Consider the following 12,111-nt stretch of genomic DNA (forward strand, 5'->3'; position numbering starts at 1 on the left):
GTCGGGTACCGCCAGGTCCTCTCTCTACATAACATTTGTGGACTTTGCGAAAGCCTTGGACAGCATCACTACAGGATTCCCCCAAAATTCATCGACATCATCCAGCTTCTGTGTGAGGACACCACCTGCCTAATCATTCACTACAGGAAGCTAACTAGCCCTTTTGAAGTGAAGACCGGGGTGAGGCAAGTTGACAGGTTTCCTGATGGTCATCGATTGGAATCCAATCATTGGATCATGAAAAGGACAACCATGTAGCACAGGCATCCGATGGATCTTCGCCAAACAACTTGAAGACCTAGATTTTTCAGACGATGTTGACGTCTTTTCCCACAAACAACATGCACAGTCAAATCTGACACGACTCATCGGCCTGAAGATCAATACGAAGACAGAAGCGATGCGCATCAACGACAAGCAGGAGGTTCCAATCCAACTACAGGGGGAGATACAGACCACTTCACATACCTTGGGAGAAAAGTTAGCAAAAATGGTGGTTCAGATGAAAACATCAAGAATCAAATTAGCAAGGCAAGACACGGATTCAACACACTGAGACCCATCTGGGACTCCAAGGCACTCTCCCTCCGGAAGACGATTAGAGCCTCCAATGTGAAGGCAGTCCTCCTGTGCCTACTACACATCCTGAACATCAGGTGGCCCGAGAAGATCTCCAATGCCAACCTGTGGGAGGGAACCAACCAGAACCCCATCAGCCAAGATGTGATATGTGTGAGGGAAGATAAGTGGGGTTGGACTGGTCACACCCTACGTAAGCCAGCTGACGACGTCACAAGGCAAGCACTGGACTGGAATCAACAGATCTAAAACCTAGGGTCAGACACTAAAAAAAATCTAAATCTTATGTCTGACAGAAAGCAACAAATATTGTGAGAAACCAATCCTTTCACTCCCTGTAGACCAGACATATTGAATTCAAATTCTGTTCTCATCTTTCTCAATCTACAAAGATTCTGTTCAGACAGAGACAATAAAGCTTTTAAAACAATAAAACTAGCTATCCGCAATTATATTCTTACCCGGTCCATCACAACTAAACCCATCATAGAAATACTTAGGGGAGACAAAGCAGCTAAGTGAATGCATGGGTTTCAAAAACAGACAATTTACTTTCACAGCAAACCAGCCAGACTACACCAGACAGCTCATCTTACAGTGTTACCTCAAAGTCAGGAAAAGGCTGAGGAATCATAGGTCACCCAGACATGACCACTATTACATCTACAACCAGAAAATAACTAGGACAAATGACCATGTATGCAAACAAAGACAATTTCTTCAGCATTGGGATTTTCACCAGAGCATGTTACATTTTCACACACATCCTCACAGCTCCATCTAGTGACTTGGACATGTCACTGCATGCCCCCTACTGGATATTCTTTCACATCTTTTGTGTGTGCATGAGGGTTTGAGTATGTACCAAATCTTCTGCTACCAAACATGCAAAAAGCCTGAATATTTTGATCTGTTATGTCAGGCTGTTAATGTTTCTCTCCAGTGCTGATGCACAATTTAATAATATTACTTTTATAAAATCATCAGTAAGAAATATAATTTTTCTCCAATAACAGAAGAAGATCATTAGTCAAACTCAAATTTTGTCAGTGAATCTATGTTTTTTTTATCTAGTGAATTGCTTGTGAAAGGCGATGATACAAAAAAAACAGAAGGGTCCCTTAAGAAGCAAGTATTGTAAGACTGTATTTATATTTATATTTGTGTGTGTGTGTGTGTGTGTGTGTGTGTGTGTGTGTGTGTGTGTGTGTGTTCACGTGAGTGTCTACTCTACTTCACCAATCTCACCTGTTGAACTGGCACAGGTGCTGCTCCAGCTCGGTGATGCGACGGAGCTTGTGCAGGAACCACTTGTCGATAGCTGTCAGCTGGTGGATCTCGTCCACGCCCACCCCGCTGTGGAGGGCCTGTGAGGCATCAAGCGCAGAGGTACACTGTCATCACTCCCTGCCTCCACACCCCCTGATTCACCAGCAGGACTAAAGGCCGGATGCTCCGCAGAGCCACTCGGCGAACAGGGACGTGTTCCATTAGGGTCGTTTTTTAAGCGAGGAAAATAATGCAGCCTGATTACAAGAGCCGTCCTCACTTCTTCCCTTGAATACAAAACGGGCGAGCCAATGAGCTGTGACCCAATGAGTTTCAGCACCGCCGCTGCCTTGGCGCAGGGCCCCCAATCGGCCTCTCAACCAATTGGTGAGTGGCACTCAACAGCCGTCCGCTTGATAGGAGACATAACCAGCTTGGAATGAAATTACGCACCCAGGGAGCAACATGAAATTATAGCAGAGCCACAGCAAGGCCAACCTTGAGAGTTATTGATGTTCCACGGCTTGATGTGATTTGAGCTATTATTTCTTAATAAATCTGCCAGCCTCAATAATCGTGTTCAACACTCATGATACATTCTGTTCTAAAAAGGATGCATGAGTGTGAGCAGTCAAAGAGAATAAAAAAATATAAGAAATTAAATATCGAGCATTCACAGTTCACATGGACACAGAAGGATTTGCTGACTGATTGGGACACAATGTGTAACAATACAAAATTTGAACTCTGTGGAGAACCTGTAACCGGCCATCTTACTAAACATACCATTTTAGGTTTCAGTTTAATTCACAAATGGGTGACCTATTCAGAAACATAAAGCCTTACCATAGAGGCATGGCCATGGATACTGAGACTTCAAATTATTAGACAAGGATGGTTATGTTAAGGGTGGAGAAGTAGTAAACAAATCATCACTGCGGTTAAAATCTTCACATTGATTTCATTTCACTCACATCAATAGAAGAAATCAAGACAACAAAACCTACTGATTAATGAAAAGTCGAAAAGTATGCTTTGTATTAAAACCAGAAGAAACCATATTGCTTTTACTAAGTCACTCAAAAAAAACTGACCTACGACCCCTGAGCTTAGCCCCGTCAGCCCTGTGGATGTACCTTGGCCAGGGAGAAGATGCGTGTGCTGGAGGGCACTGCCAGCTCCTGCTGCAGGTTCAGCTGGTCGGCCCAGGCCTTCTTGAGGGGCAGGTGCGGCACAAAGCCGTCCACGGAGGGGTGGCACATGCGCAGGGCCTTCTGCATGCTCTCCTCAAAGGTGCGGCCTACCGCCATCACCTGGAGCCCAGAGGCACAGCGGGAGAAGAGGTCAGGCTCAATGACAAAACTGCTGCCCACTCACACTCAACACACACACACACACACACAGACACACAGACACACAGACACACACACACACACACACACACACACACACACACACACACACACACACACACACACACACACACACACACACACACGACTGCAGCTGTGCAGATGAAGGCTGTGTCCTTCAGGAGATTATTCAAGTGAATGCGTTCATTGTTCATCTTTAAGGATGCAGTATGGAGATGTTGTTGCCAAAAATGGAATATGATTTCTAAATATATAGAATCTTAGTGAAGGCATGAGGACAATGCATCTGGTCTTGTTTCTCTATTTTAGGAATTCAAGAGTACACACTGCAAATTAATACTGGGAAAAAAAAACATTTTGACTTCAGAATGGCATTATAGTAGTTTTGGAACAAAACCTACATATCGTATTTGTAAAGTGAATCTTGTAAAATAATGCATCAATGAAATTTGCTGATTAATTTAATCAATTTAAGTATCTCATAATTGTGCAAGAAACTTAAATGTAATCTATTTGAGCATCCGATAATCGCCAAGACACCGTGTGTCGCGTGTGTAACAGTATAAGAGCAACATCTGCAGCCCACCTCGCCCACACTCTTCATGGCGCTGCCAATCTCCAGGGACATGCCCTGGAAGCGGTCCAGGTCCCAGCGGGGGATCTTGGTGACGATGTAGTCCAGGCTGGGCTCGAAGCAGGCGGTGGTCTTCTCTGACACAGCGTTCTTAATTTCTGGCAGAGGGATGCCCAGGGCCAGTTTGGCGGCCACAAAAGCCAGAGGGTAGCTGAGGGGCGGGAGGGAGGCAGAGTAAGCAGCGGTCACAACTACCTGTGTTTATCCACAGAGAGGTGGACTGTCACTGAGAGATGGATGAGGAGATGAAATGATAAAGCATGTATTTGCTTAGCTTTTCCTATGCTAATGAATAAATAAGGAATTCCTTGGGGGAAAGGACACATTTAAAGGTCAGGCAGACGCTTTAGTCCAAAGTGACTTACAAAGGCATCTTGCATTGGGAAGGCAGCAATGCTAACCACTATACCTCCAGCACCCAGCTTTGAAGACATTAAGAAAGGGCTAAACTATCTGGCACACTGCATCAGTGCATTTGGTTAGATATTACATTATTCAAAGCATCGCCACAAATACAAAATAACTTTGTTGATTTCAGGATGGGAGGAAGGAGGGAATTTCTTAAAATATAACTGTTCTTACACAGGACATGAAAGTGCATATAACCCTCAGAACTCTGCATTTTACCCTGTGGCCTTAGAGGCCAGAGCTGAGCTCCTGGAGAGCCTGGCGTTGACCTCAATAATGCAGTAGTCCAGTGAGGCGGGGTGGAGGGCATACTGGATGTTGCACTCTCCCACAATGCCCAGGTGCCGCACCACCTTGATGGCAGTCTCCCTCAGCATGTGGTACTCCTCATTGGACAGGGTCTGGCTAGGGGCCACCACAATGGAGTCACCTGCAAGAACAAGAGAGGGTCTTACTTATTCCATTTGAGTTTATGTTTTGGTGAAAAGGTCAATCAAGTTATACAAGTAATGTATCGATTGTATTGTATAGTCAATGTGAAGCAATGAATTCAATATGGATTTGAAAGGATCTATACACTGGATATAAGTGGATAAAGTAAGAAATACTGGCTACGGGGGGGGGGGGGGCTTCTGTGCGTAATGACAGTCAACAAGAGCCGACTCAGTGGCGCAGAATATGTAGAATAAAGGGCAATGAGTTTAGTGGCCAGTGTCTAGCACCTGTGTGGATGCCGAGCGGGTCAAAGTTCTCCATGTTGCAGACAGTGACGCAGTTGTTGGAGATATCCCTGACCACCTCGTACTCCACCTCCTTCCAGCCCATCAGGGACTTCTCCACCAGGATCTGACTGCTCATGGCTAGAGCCTGCAGGGCCACATAGTACACAAACATGTTTACCAGTTAACTCTCTACAACCACAAGCAAACACAGTATCAAAGAGAGAGGCCTTGCTGATTGTCAATGACAACAAAGCGGGTGAAGGACAGGTCTGCCTTAGAGACACCACAATGAACTAGTAAACAGTTTTTCTCCACCTTCCTTGCCGTCTCCTCCAGCTTATCCTTGTTGCCACACAGGCCTGACCCCAGACCCCCGAGTGCGTAGGCAGAGCGGAGCATGACAGGGTAGCCAATCTTATCTGCAGCCTTCAGGGCATCTGCCACCTACAGGACACAATCTGCTATTACAACATACTGATAACACTGGAAGACCAACATGAAAGCTGTAATGGCACATAAATAACAGACACGAGGAGGAATCGAACCGTCTCAACAGCAAAGCTGGGTGCTATTTTCTCATTGATCTCCATCAGCTTGTCTGCAAAGAGCTGTCTGTCCTCAGTGGCCATGATGGCCTCCACAGGAGTCCCCAACACCTTCACCCCGTACTTCTGCAGGACTCCACTGCTGTAAAGCTCCACACCTGTAGACCCAGTAGCAAACGGAACACACGTTCATCACCTTCATCAACTGCTAGCATATATTTGAGCTCAACAGCCAAATAACCCTTCTCCCTTTCAAGCTCTTGAGGCAACATGTATGGCTTGGACCAAGCCACTTTGCTTCCCATTTACAGAGCCAAGACTGTGCAAGAATGGTGGAGTTTTTTGAGCGCCCAAACTGGACGGACTGTTAGAGGATCGTGAGGAAAATGTAGCTGAATTCGACAGAAAGTGTAAAGGATTATAATCTCACCTTTAATTTGTATTAGATAACACTTTAGATAAGACTGTCACACAAACGAACGTAAACATAATGCATCCATCAAAGTACAACTGGCGAGCAAACACAAGAGTAATAACCTCTGTGAGGCCATCAGTAGATAAGCGTCTGGTTGGCTTTTTCATTTCAGCTCTGCCACAAAATTGATAATTTCATAGAGTGACAGTAATATATAATGAAATAATGTCTGAATATATCAGGCTAATGTGTTCTCTGCACTTGTCCTCTGAGCAGCAGGCTGCACCCTGAGAGTAACTTACCGCAGTTCAGGGCCGTCTGGCCCCCCATGGAGAGCAGGATGCCGTCTGGCCGCTCCGCCTTGATGACTTCCGTGACAAACTGTGGGGTGACGGGCAGGAAGTAGACAGAGTCGGCCTGCTTGGTCCCAACCTCGTTGGTCTGCACCGAGGCAATGTTAGGGTTCATCAGCACTGTCTGTAGGTTCTCTTCCTGCAAAAAAAAGACATAAAATCAGTCACATAAACACAAAACACAAGTTGTGTATCACAATATGCTTGTACATGTCTGCACTGGACAGTTGCGGTCCAAGCAGCAACTGACACAAGATGACCTTCTCACGTGCACTTATTCATGAAAATGACCCCATCAAATAATACTAAGGTCCTCTATAGAAGAGCTTGAAATTTCACCTTCAGGGCCTTGATAGCCTGCGATCCAGAGTAGTCAAACTCTCCTGCCTGGCCAATGGAGAGACCCCCAGAGCCCAGTACCAGCACCTTCGACACCTGGGAGGAGACACACACCACTCTGAGACACACACATCATGTACATCTCCCCTCCATGGTATGTTCACATGTTCACACATCTCACCTTAGCTCTTGGAGGAATGTCTGGTTTCTTAGGCATCACAGACACTATGCTGGCCTTCTTCCCATTCTTAATGAGCGAGAGGAAGGCATCGAACAGGAACTGCAAAGCAAATAAATATGAATTCACAAGTGTTTTTGGCAACTTGTTGGCTTTACATTTGAGCGTGTACATTTAATATAACATCTGCAAATACATTTCACCTCGACAGTAGTAGAAATACATCACGGCTATATTAAATTGTTGTAAAAACAGTTAAATCCTTAAAATAAGTTTGCTTTGTGAATAACATATTATTCAACTTGGGACATCTGGAATCAGACCTCTGTGTCAGTAGGGCCTCCCTTTGCTTCTGGGTGGAACTGTGCTGTGAAGATAGGCTTGGAGTCATGCATGATGCCCTGGAAGACAGATAAATAGAGCAGCACATATATAGTGAATAATCAAAGAGACAGACAGAAGGTGTTTAAGACTAAGGCCACTAGACACAAGGGTACCTCGTTGGTCCCGTCATTTGCATTGATGAATAGAGGGCTCCAGCCCTCTGGTAGCGACTCGCTGTCGATTCCATACCCATGGTTCTGTGCCGTGATAAAGGCTTGGCTTGTCATCACATTCAGTACTGGCTGATTCTGTCCCCTTTTAGATTAGAAAGTCACAATTGTAGAGGACAAATATTCCACATGTTACTAAAGGTAGGTGCACATTACTACCCTGCTCATGTAACCCCCAATAATATGCAGTAGAGTGCTGTACCTGTTGCCCATGGGCAGCTTGTAGGAATGAGCTCCCGCTGCAAGAGCAGTAATCTGGTTACCCATGCAGATGCCAAACACAGGCTGGGGCCGATCACTCTCAAGGACCTAAGCAAGGAAAAACACAATGTGTTTGGAAAAAAAAACAATGTGTATCATCTTTTCAAACCTCAGAATTTCCCATGTCTATGTGTGTACTGTACGTAAGCTATAAACGACATAACAAATATGAGGCGTGTTCAAAAATACTGGTGGTATTGCCCTACTCCTACTACAAAGCCTAAAGGCTCTGATGTGTCTCCACTCTCCCATCTAATCCCATGTGTTTTTAACACAAAGTGGTAATTAAAGTAAGTCCCAATACATCTGGATGTCTGTGGTAAGTCAAGTGCACTTTGACCAACCTAAATGGTGCAGAAACACAGACAACGGACATGTTTTTTTTTCCGCTTGCATGTACACAGACCATACCTTGCGGACATTCTCAATCAGAGGGCCAGCTAATGAGGGGTCCCCAGGGCCATTGGAAATAAACAGACCATCATAGTCCAGGCTCATCAGGTCTTGGTCCCATGGTACCACATGTACTTCAGCTCCCCGCTGCACAGAAATACACAGGTCAATCACTCTATGCTCACACACACACACACACACACACACACACACACACACACACACACACACACACACACACACACACACACACACACACACACACACACACACACACACACACACACACACACACACACACACACACACACAGCTGAATGCATGTACTGTGGTGCACTTACACTTGAAGGTGCTAGTGCTAGCACATATAAACAAACAAAACCTGATTCGGAAAATAGCTCATCTTCATAATATTACAGTGTACTACTTTTAATTTACTTGTATCACATGTATCACACTGTAGAGCTGAGAGAGGTCCCTGGTGGCACTGACAGCCTTTGATGTACCGGTGTGGCGGTAAATGGAGAATAAAACTTGAATGAAGCTAAAACTGAGGGATCATTTAAAAACATTTTCATTCTACCTTAAACAGCAGGTGTTATACTGAGCTAACCGTGTGATGGACACTCTTTTAAAGAATTTGAATTTTTCAAAGTGATCCATATAATTACCTTGACAAGGAGTCTGATTATGTTGTGTTTGATCCCACAATCAACTGCTACCACTTTGATTGGGTTTCCTTTCCCAAATATCTGTGTTTCCTGAACAGAAAGAAGGGATACAAATCATTTTTGCAAACACAGTTATGCCATAAAAGGAATATATAATCAAGTTATCAGTGGTAGTTACTTTTGTGGAAACTTCTGCGATTAGATTACGCTGGTTGGGGTCTGTAAGCTCGACAGGCTCCCCATCAAACTCAATCTTTCCCAAGACTGTTCCCTAAACACAATAAGCATATAAATTACATATGGATTCATATAACCAACTGAATACTTTATCCATCATTTGAAAACAGCTCAAATTTAGAAAGTATGTGTGGGTCTGGCAGCCAACCTTATCCCGAATGATTTTAGTAAGCATCCTGGTATCCACACCAAACAATGCAGGCACCTTAGAATTGGAAAGTTACATTTTAAAATGAATATGAAGTAAGCATTGACAAAATAACATAATTTACACTTATTTTAAATAACACTTTAAAAAAAATACCCCTTCTTCTTCTAGCCACTGAGCCAAGGATTTGACAGAGTTCCAGTGGCTGTATTCATAGCTATAGTCTTGCACCAGCAGCCCAGACACCTGAGAAATCAAATCCAATCACAATCCTCAAGGGTTAGAGTCATCACTGATGGTCTCTTGCAACATCTGCTTAGATGAGTGACGACTGATAATATAAAATCTTCCAGAGAATTAATCTTGGAAGCAAACTCGTAACAAAGTCAAGACATCAACACTTATTTGTTGTGACATTTGCTGTGACAGCTCCATCAGTGAACATCAGGAAGTGTTTGAAACCCACATGAATTCGGTCAGATTCAACATTCTTTCTCAATCCCAGCTCATCTAGCTCCTGTGTATTGGGCACGCCGTAGTTTCCCACGATAGGGTAGGTGAGAGTTAAAATCTGGCCACTGTAGCTGGGATCAGTCAGCGCCTCGGGGTACCTGTGTACACAAACATGTTGAACACATGTGGTTTGAGCAGTCATACAGTGAATCTAGCACTCAACAAAAAAACATCCCCCGATAAATATGCCTGCATGTACCATTAATAATGATGTAGTAATAATAATTGATTCCTTTACAGCCCCAAGAGAAACATTTCTGTTGTACTCAAGCCTTTAATCGAGGAAGAAAACTTTTTATGACTCACCCTACAAGTCCTGTGTTGAAGACTAGCTCGCCTGCCATAGAACGATTCTTTCCAAAGGACAAGCCCTTCATTCGAGTGCCATCCTCCAGGACAAGGTGAGCAGTCTGGGCCTGAAGATAGTTCCAGATATGACAGTACACAACATTCAGTGTCTACTCACATTTAAGTGCTTTTCACTAAGCAAACAGTAAGCAACATGACTTAAGAAATGTCTTTCATGTTCCCTTTTTTCAGCCTGTGGGGAAACTAACACTTCAATCATGACAATTTGTTGACAGACAGTAGGGATGCTGTCGTGAAGATTCCCTGACTTACACCTTGCCTTCATGAATCATTGGTAAGATTTGTGATGCACCCTTAGCAAGATTAAGGAGACAGGTGACAGTTGAAAGTTTGCTAACAGACTGAATTACTCACTGGAGTTTTAAAAGCATTAATTTGGTCGGGAGGTTAGCATTGTTATCTATCTTAAGGCATAGGCATAATAAAGGGTACCACATAATTAAATACAAAATATACATCCTTGAATACAAAACTGAATGCAACTAGTGACAGCAAAATAGATGAGATATTCTCTCTCTGACATATAACGTTAGTTGGCCGGGTAGGATTAACTAATGTATCATACACACAGCCTTTTTACTTAGTATATTTTGGGTCCAGTTACACAAAATGATGTGTTTGCATGAAACCACCAAACCAGTGTGATTTCAATTTTTTATTAAGAGAACACCTTTACGAACAGCAAATTACAAACAAAATGATATACTTAAAAAAATGCTGAGATGGCTAGTCAATGTTTACGTTATGCAAAGTGGTACAGATATATGGTAGGGAGACTGTGTCTGGTAATCACACCCACCTAGTTCATTACTGAAAGCGGGAATTTGATATTTGGCTAAATAAATCAGACCCTGTGTGACAGCCAAAGGGTGGGACATCTTCTTACATTCATTTAACGTTACTAAACTTAACTTAGATGAATGAAGGAGAATGACTAATGAAGGATATTGAAGTAAGCTGAATTAAACGAATGGCCAAATTTGCTAACATAAACGCAAACTTGACTCAAGTGATTCTAACATATTTAATTAGTAACGTTAGCTCACTTAGCTTGAGTTAGCTTGAAAAGTTAAATTAATAACTGACTGACTGTCGATCATGCGGCGGGATAAAATCTTTACTATAATGAGTTGCAATAATTAGGGGTATAAATAGGGACAATATCTTTGTTTTACCTTTACACTGAACAGGCGAGTTGACTTCCAGTTTACAAGACCTCTGCTTCTCCCACTGAGCCATCCTTGCTTCAGTAATGTTAACCTGGCTGCCGTGTAAGCCGTCAATATCTTTGTCATTATAAAAATACGAATAACCGGAGACGATTTAGTGGCAATATAGTCACAAATAATTGAGTCCTTTTATTTGTACTAACTCCCAGAAGAGTCTAAATCGAAAGTAAATCTATATATCCAGTTTTAGAGAATGAATGAAAGTGCAGCGTGGGCTGGAACTATCCTCGTGTCTTGCCTGGGAAACTAGCGGTCAGCTGCAGGCAGCCTGTGGCAGGCGCGGAACGTCAAAGTGCAGCGTTGCACTCTGACCTCAACTATTGCAGACATTTCAGGAGCGCGCCACGCTACTATGCACGCTGCCTTCGAATTCATCGCTTACGTCGCGCACTGATCGATGATTGGTTGATATTTTTCGGTGACTGACATCGCGGTGTTAGAAAGCACCATGCAATTTGCATACTTAATCAGTCTGGTTGTGTTAACAACAGGAACCCACAGGCCTACCGATAACCATAGTTAGTAGGGTATTTTGCATACACTGTATTGTATAAAAAACGTTTTTATCGCATTACTACAGTGTTTGCATGCGTTAGTATATGACTGATATGATGATATGAACTGTGTCATGCCTATTGCTGCATGCATGTCACTCCCACATGAAGAGTTCATGCAGGTTGTCACTGTAACATCAGAAGAGGTATGTAACCCTACCTAGATGACCTTTTACTTATTTCAGCCTCATGCTAAACACAGAATTGAGGTTATCATCATGTGTTACATGAACCAAAACACACATATTTTAGAGCAGCTGTTGGTATCATTTTGCTTGCATTGATTTATATTCTTTGAAACGGTCCGTGAAATGCATCGATTCTTCCTATGAAGATGAGATGAGAAAAGTCTGGTTATATACCGGGT

At 43.3% G+C, this 12,111-nt stretch overlaps 1 protein-coding gene across 1 annotated transcript in view; it reads right to left on the reverse strand.

Annotated features, from left to right (window-relative positions):
- cps1 (carbamoyl-phosphate synthase 1, mitochondrial) overlaps positions 1-11,482 on the reverse strand; it is a 34,467-nt gene extending 22,985 nt beyond the window's left edge. Inside the window, exons 1-21 of the mRNA XM_031559680.2 lie at positions 11,137-11,482; positions 9,899-10,008; positions 9,546-9,690; positions 9,236-9,325; positions 9,080-9,136; positions 8,873-8,965; positions 8,695-8,784; positions 8,042-8,170; positions 7,572-7,678; positions 7,313-7,454; positions 7,139-7,216; positions 6,819-6,917; positions 6,638-6,733; positions 6,248-6,437; positions 5,531-5,688; positions 5,301-5,429; positions 4,986-5,130; positions 4,483-4,693; positions 3,808-4,006; positions 2,985-3,161; positions 1,828-1,946 (exon numbers count right to left, since the gene is read on the reverse strand). Of these exons, the coding sequence (XP_031415540.1) occupies positions 1,828-1,946; positions 2,985-3,161; positions 3,808-4,006; positions 4,483-4,693; positions 4,986-5,130; positions 5,301-5,429; positions 5,531-5,688; positions 6,248-6,437; positions 6,638-6,733; positions 6,819-6,917; positions 7,139-7,216; positions 7,313-7,454; positions 7,572-7,678; positions 8,042-8,170; positions 8,695-8,784; positions 8,873-8,965; positions 9,080-9,136; positions 9,236-9,325; positions 9,546-9,690; positions 9,899-10,008; positions 11,137-11,256 (2,684 nt within the window). The 5' untranslated portion in view covers positions 11,257-11,482. The remainder of the gene's footprint in view (positions 1-1,827; positions 1,947-2,984; positions 3,162-3,807; positions 4,007-4,482; positions 4,694-4,985; positions 5,131-5,300; positions 5,430-5,530; positions 5,689-6,247; positions 6,438-6,637; positions 6,734-6,818; positions 6,918-7,138; positions 7,217-7,312; positions 7,455-7,571; positions 7,679-8,041; positions 8,171-8,694; positions 8,785-8,872; positions 8,966-9,079; positions 9,137-9,235; positions 9,326-9,545; positions 9,691-9,898; positions 10,009-11,136) is intronic.
- Between the last annotated feature and the right edge of the window lie 629 nt (positions 11,483-12,111).

Source organism: Clupea harengus, chromosome 2, assembly GCF_900700415.2.
Source record: "Clupea harengus chromosome 2, Ch_v2.0.2, whole genome shotgun sequence".
Taxonomy (NCBI): Eukaryota; Metazoa; Chordata; class Actinopteri; order Clupeiformes; family Clupeidae; genus Clupea; species Clupea harengus.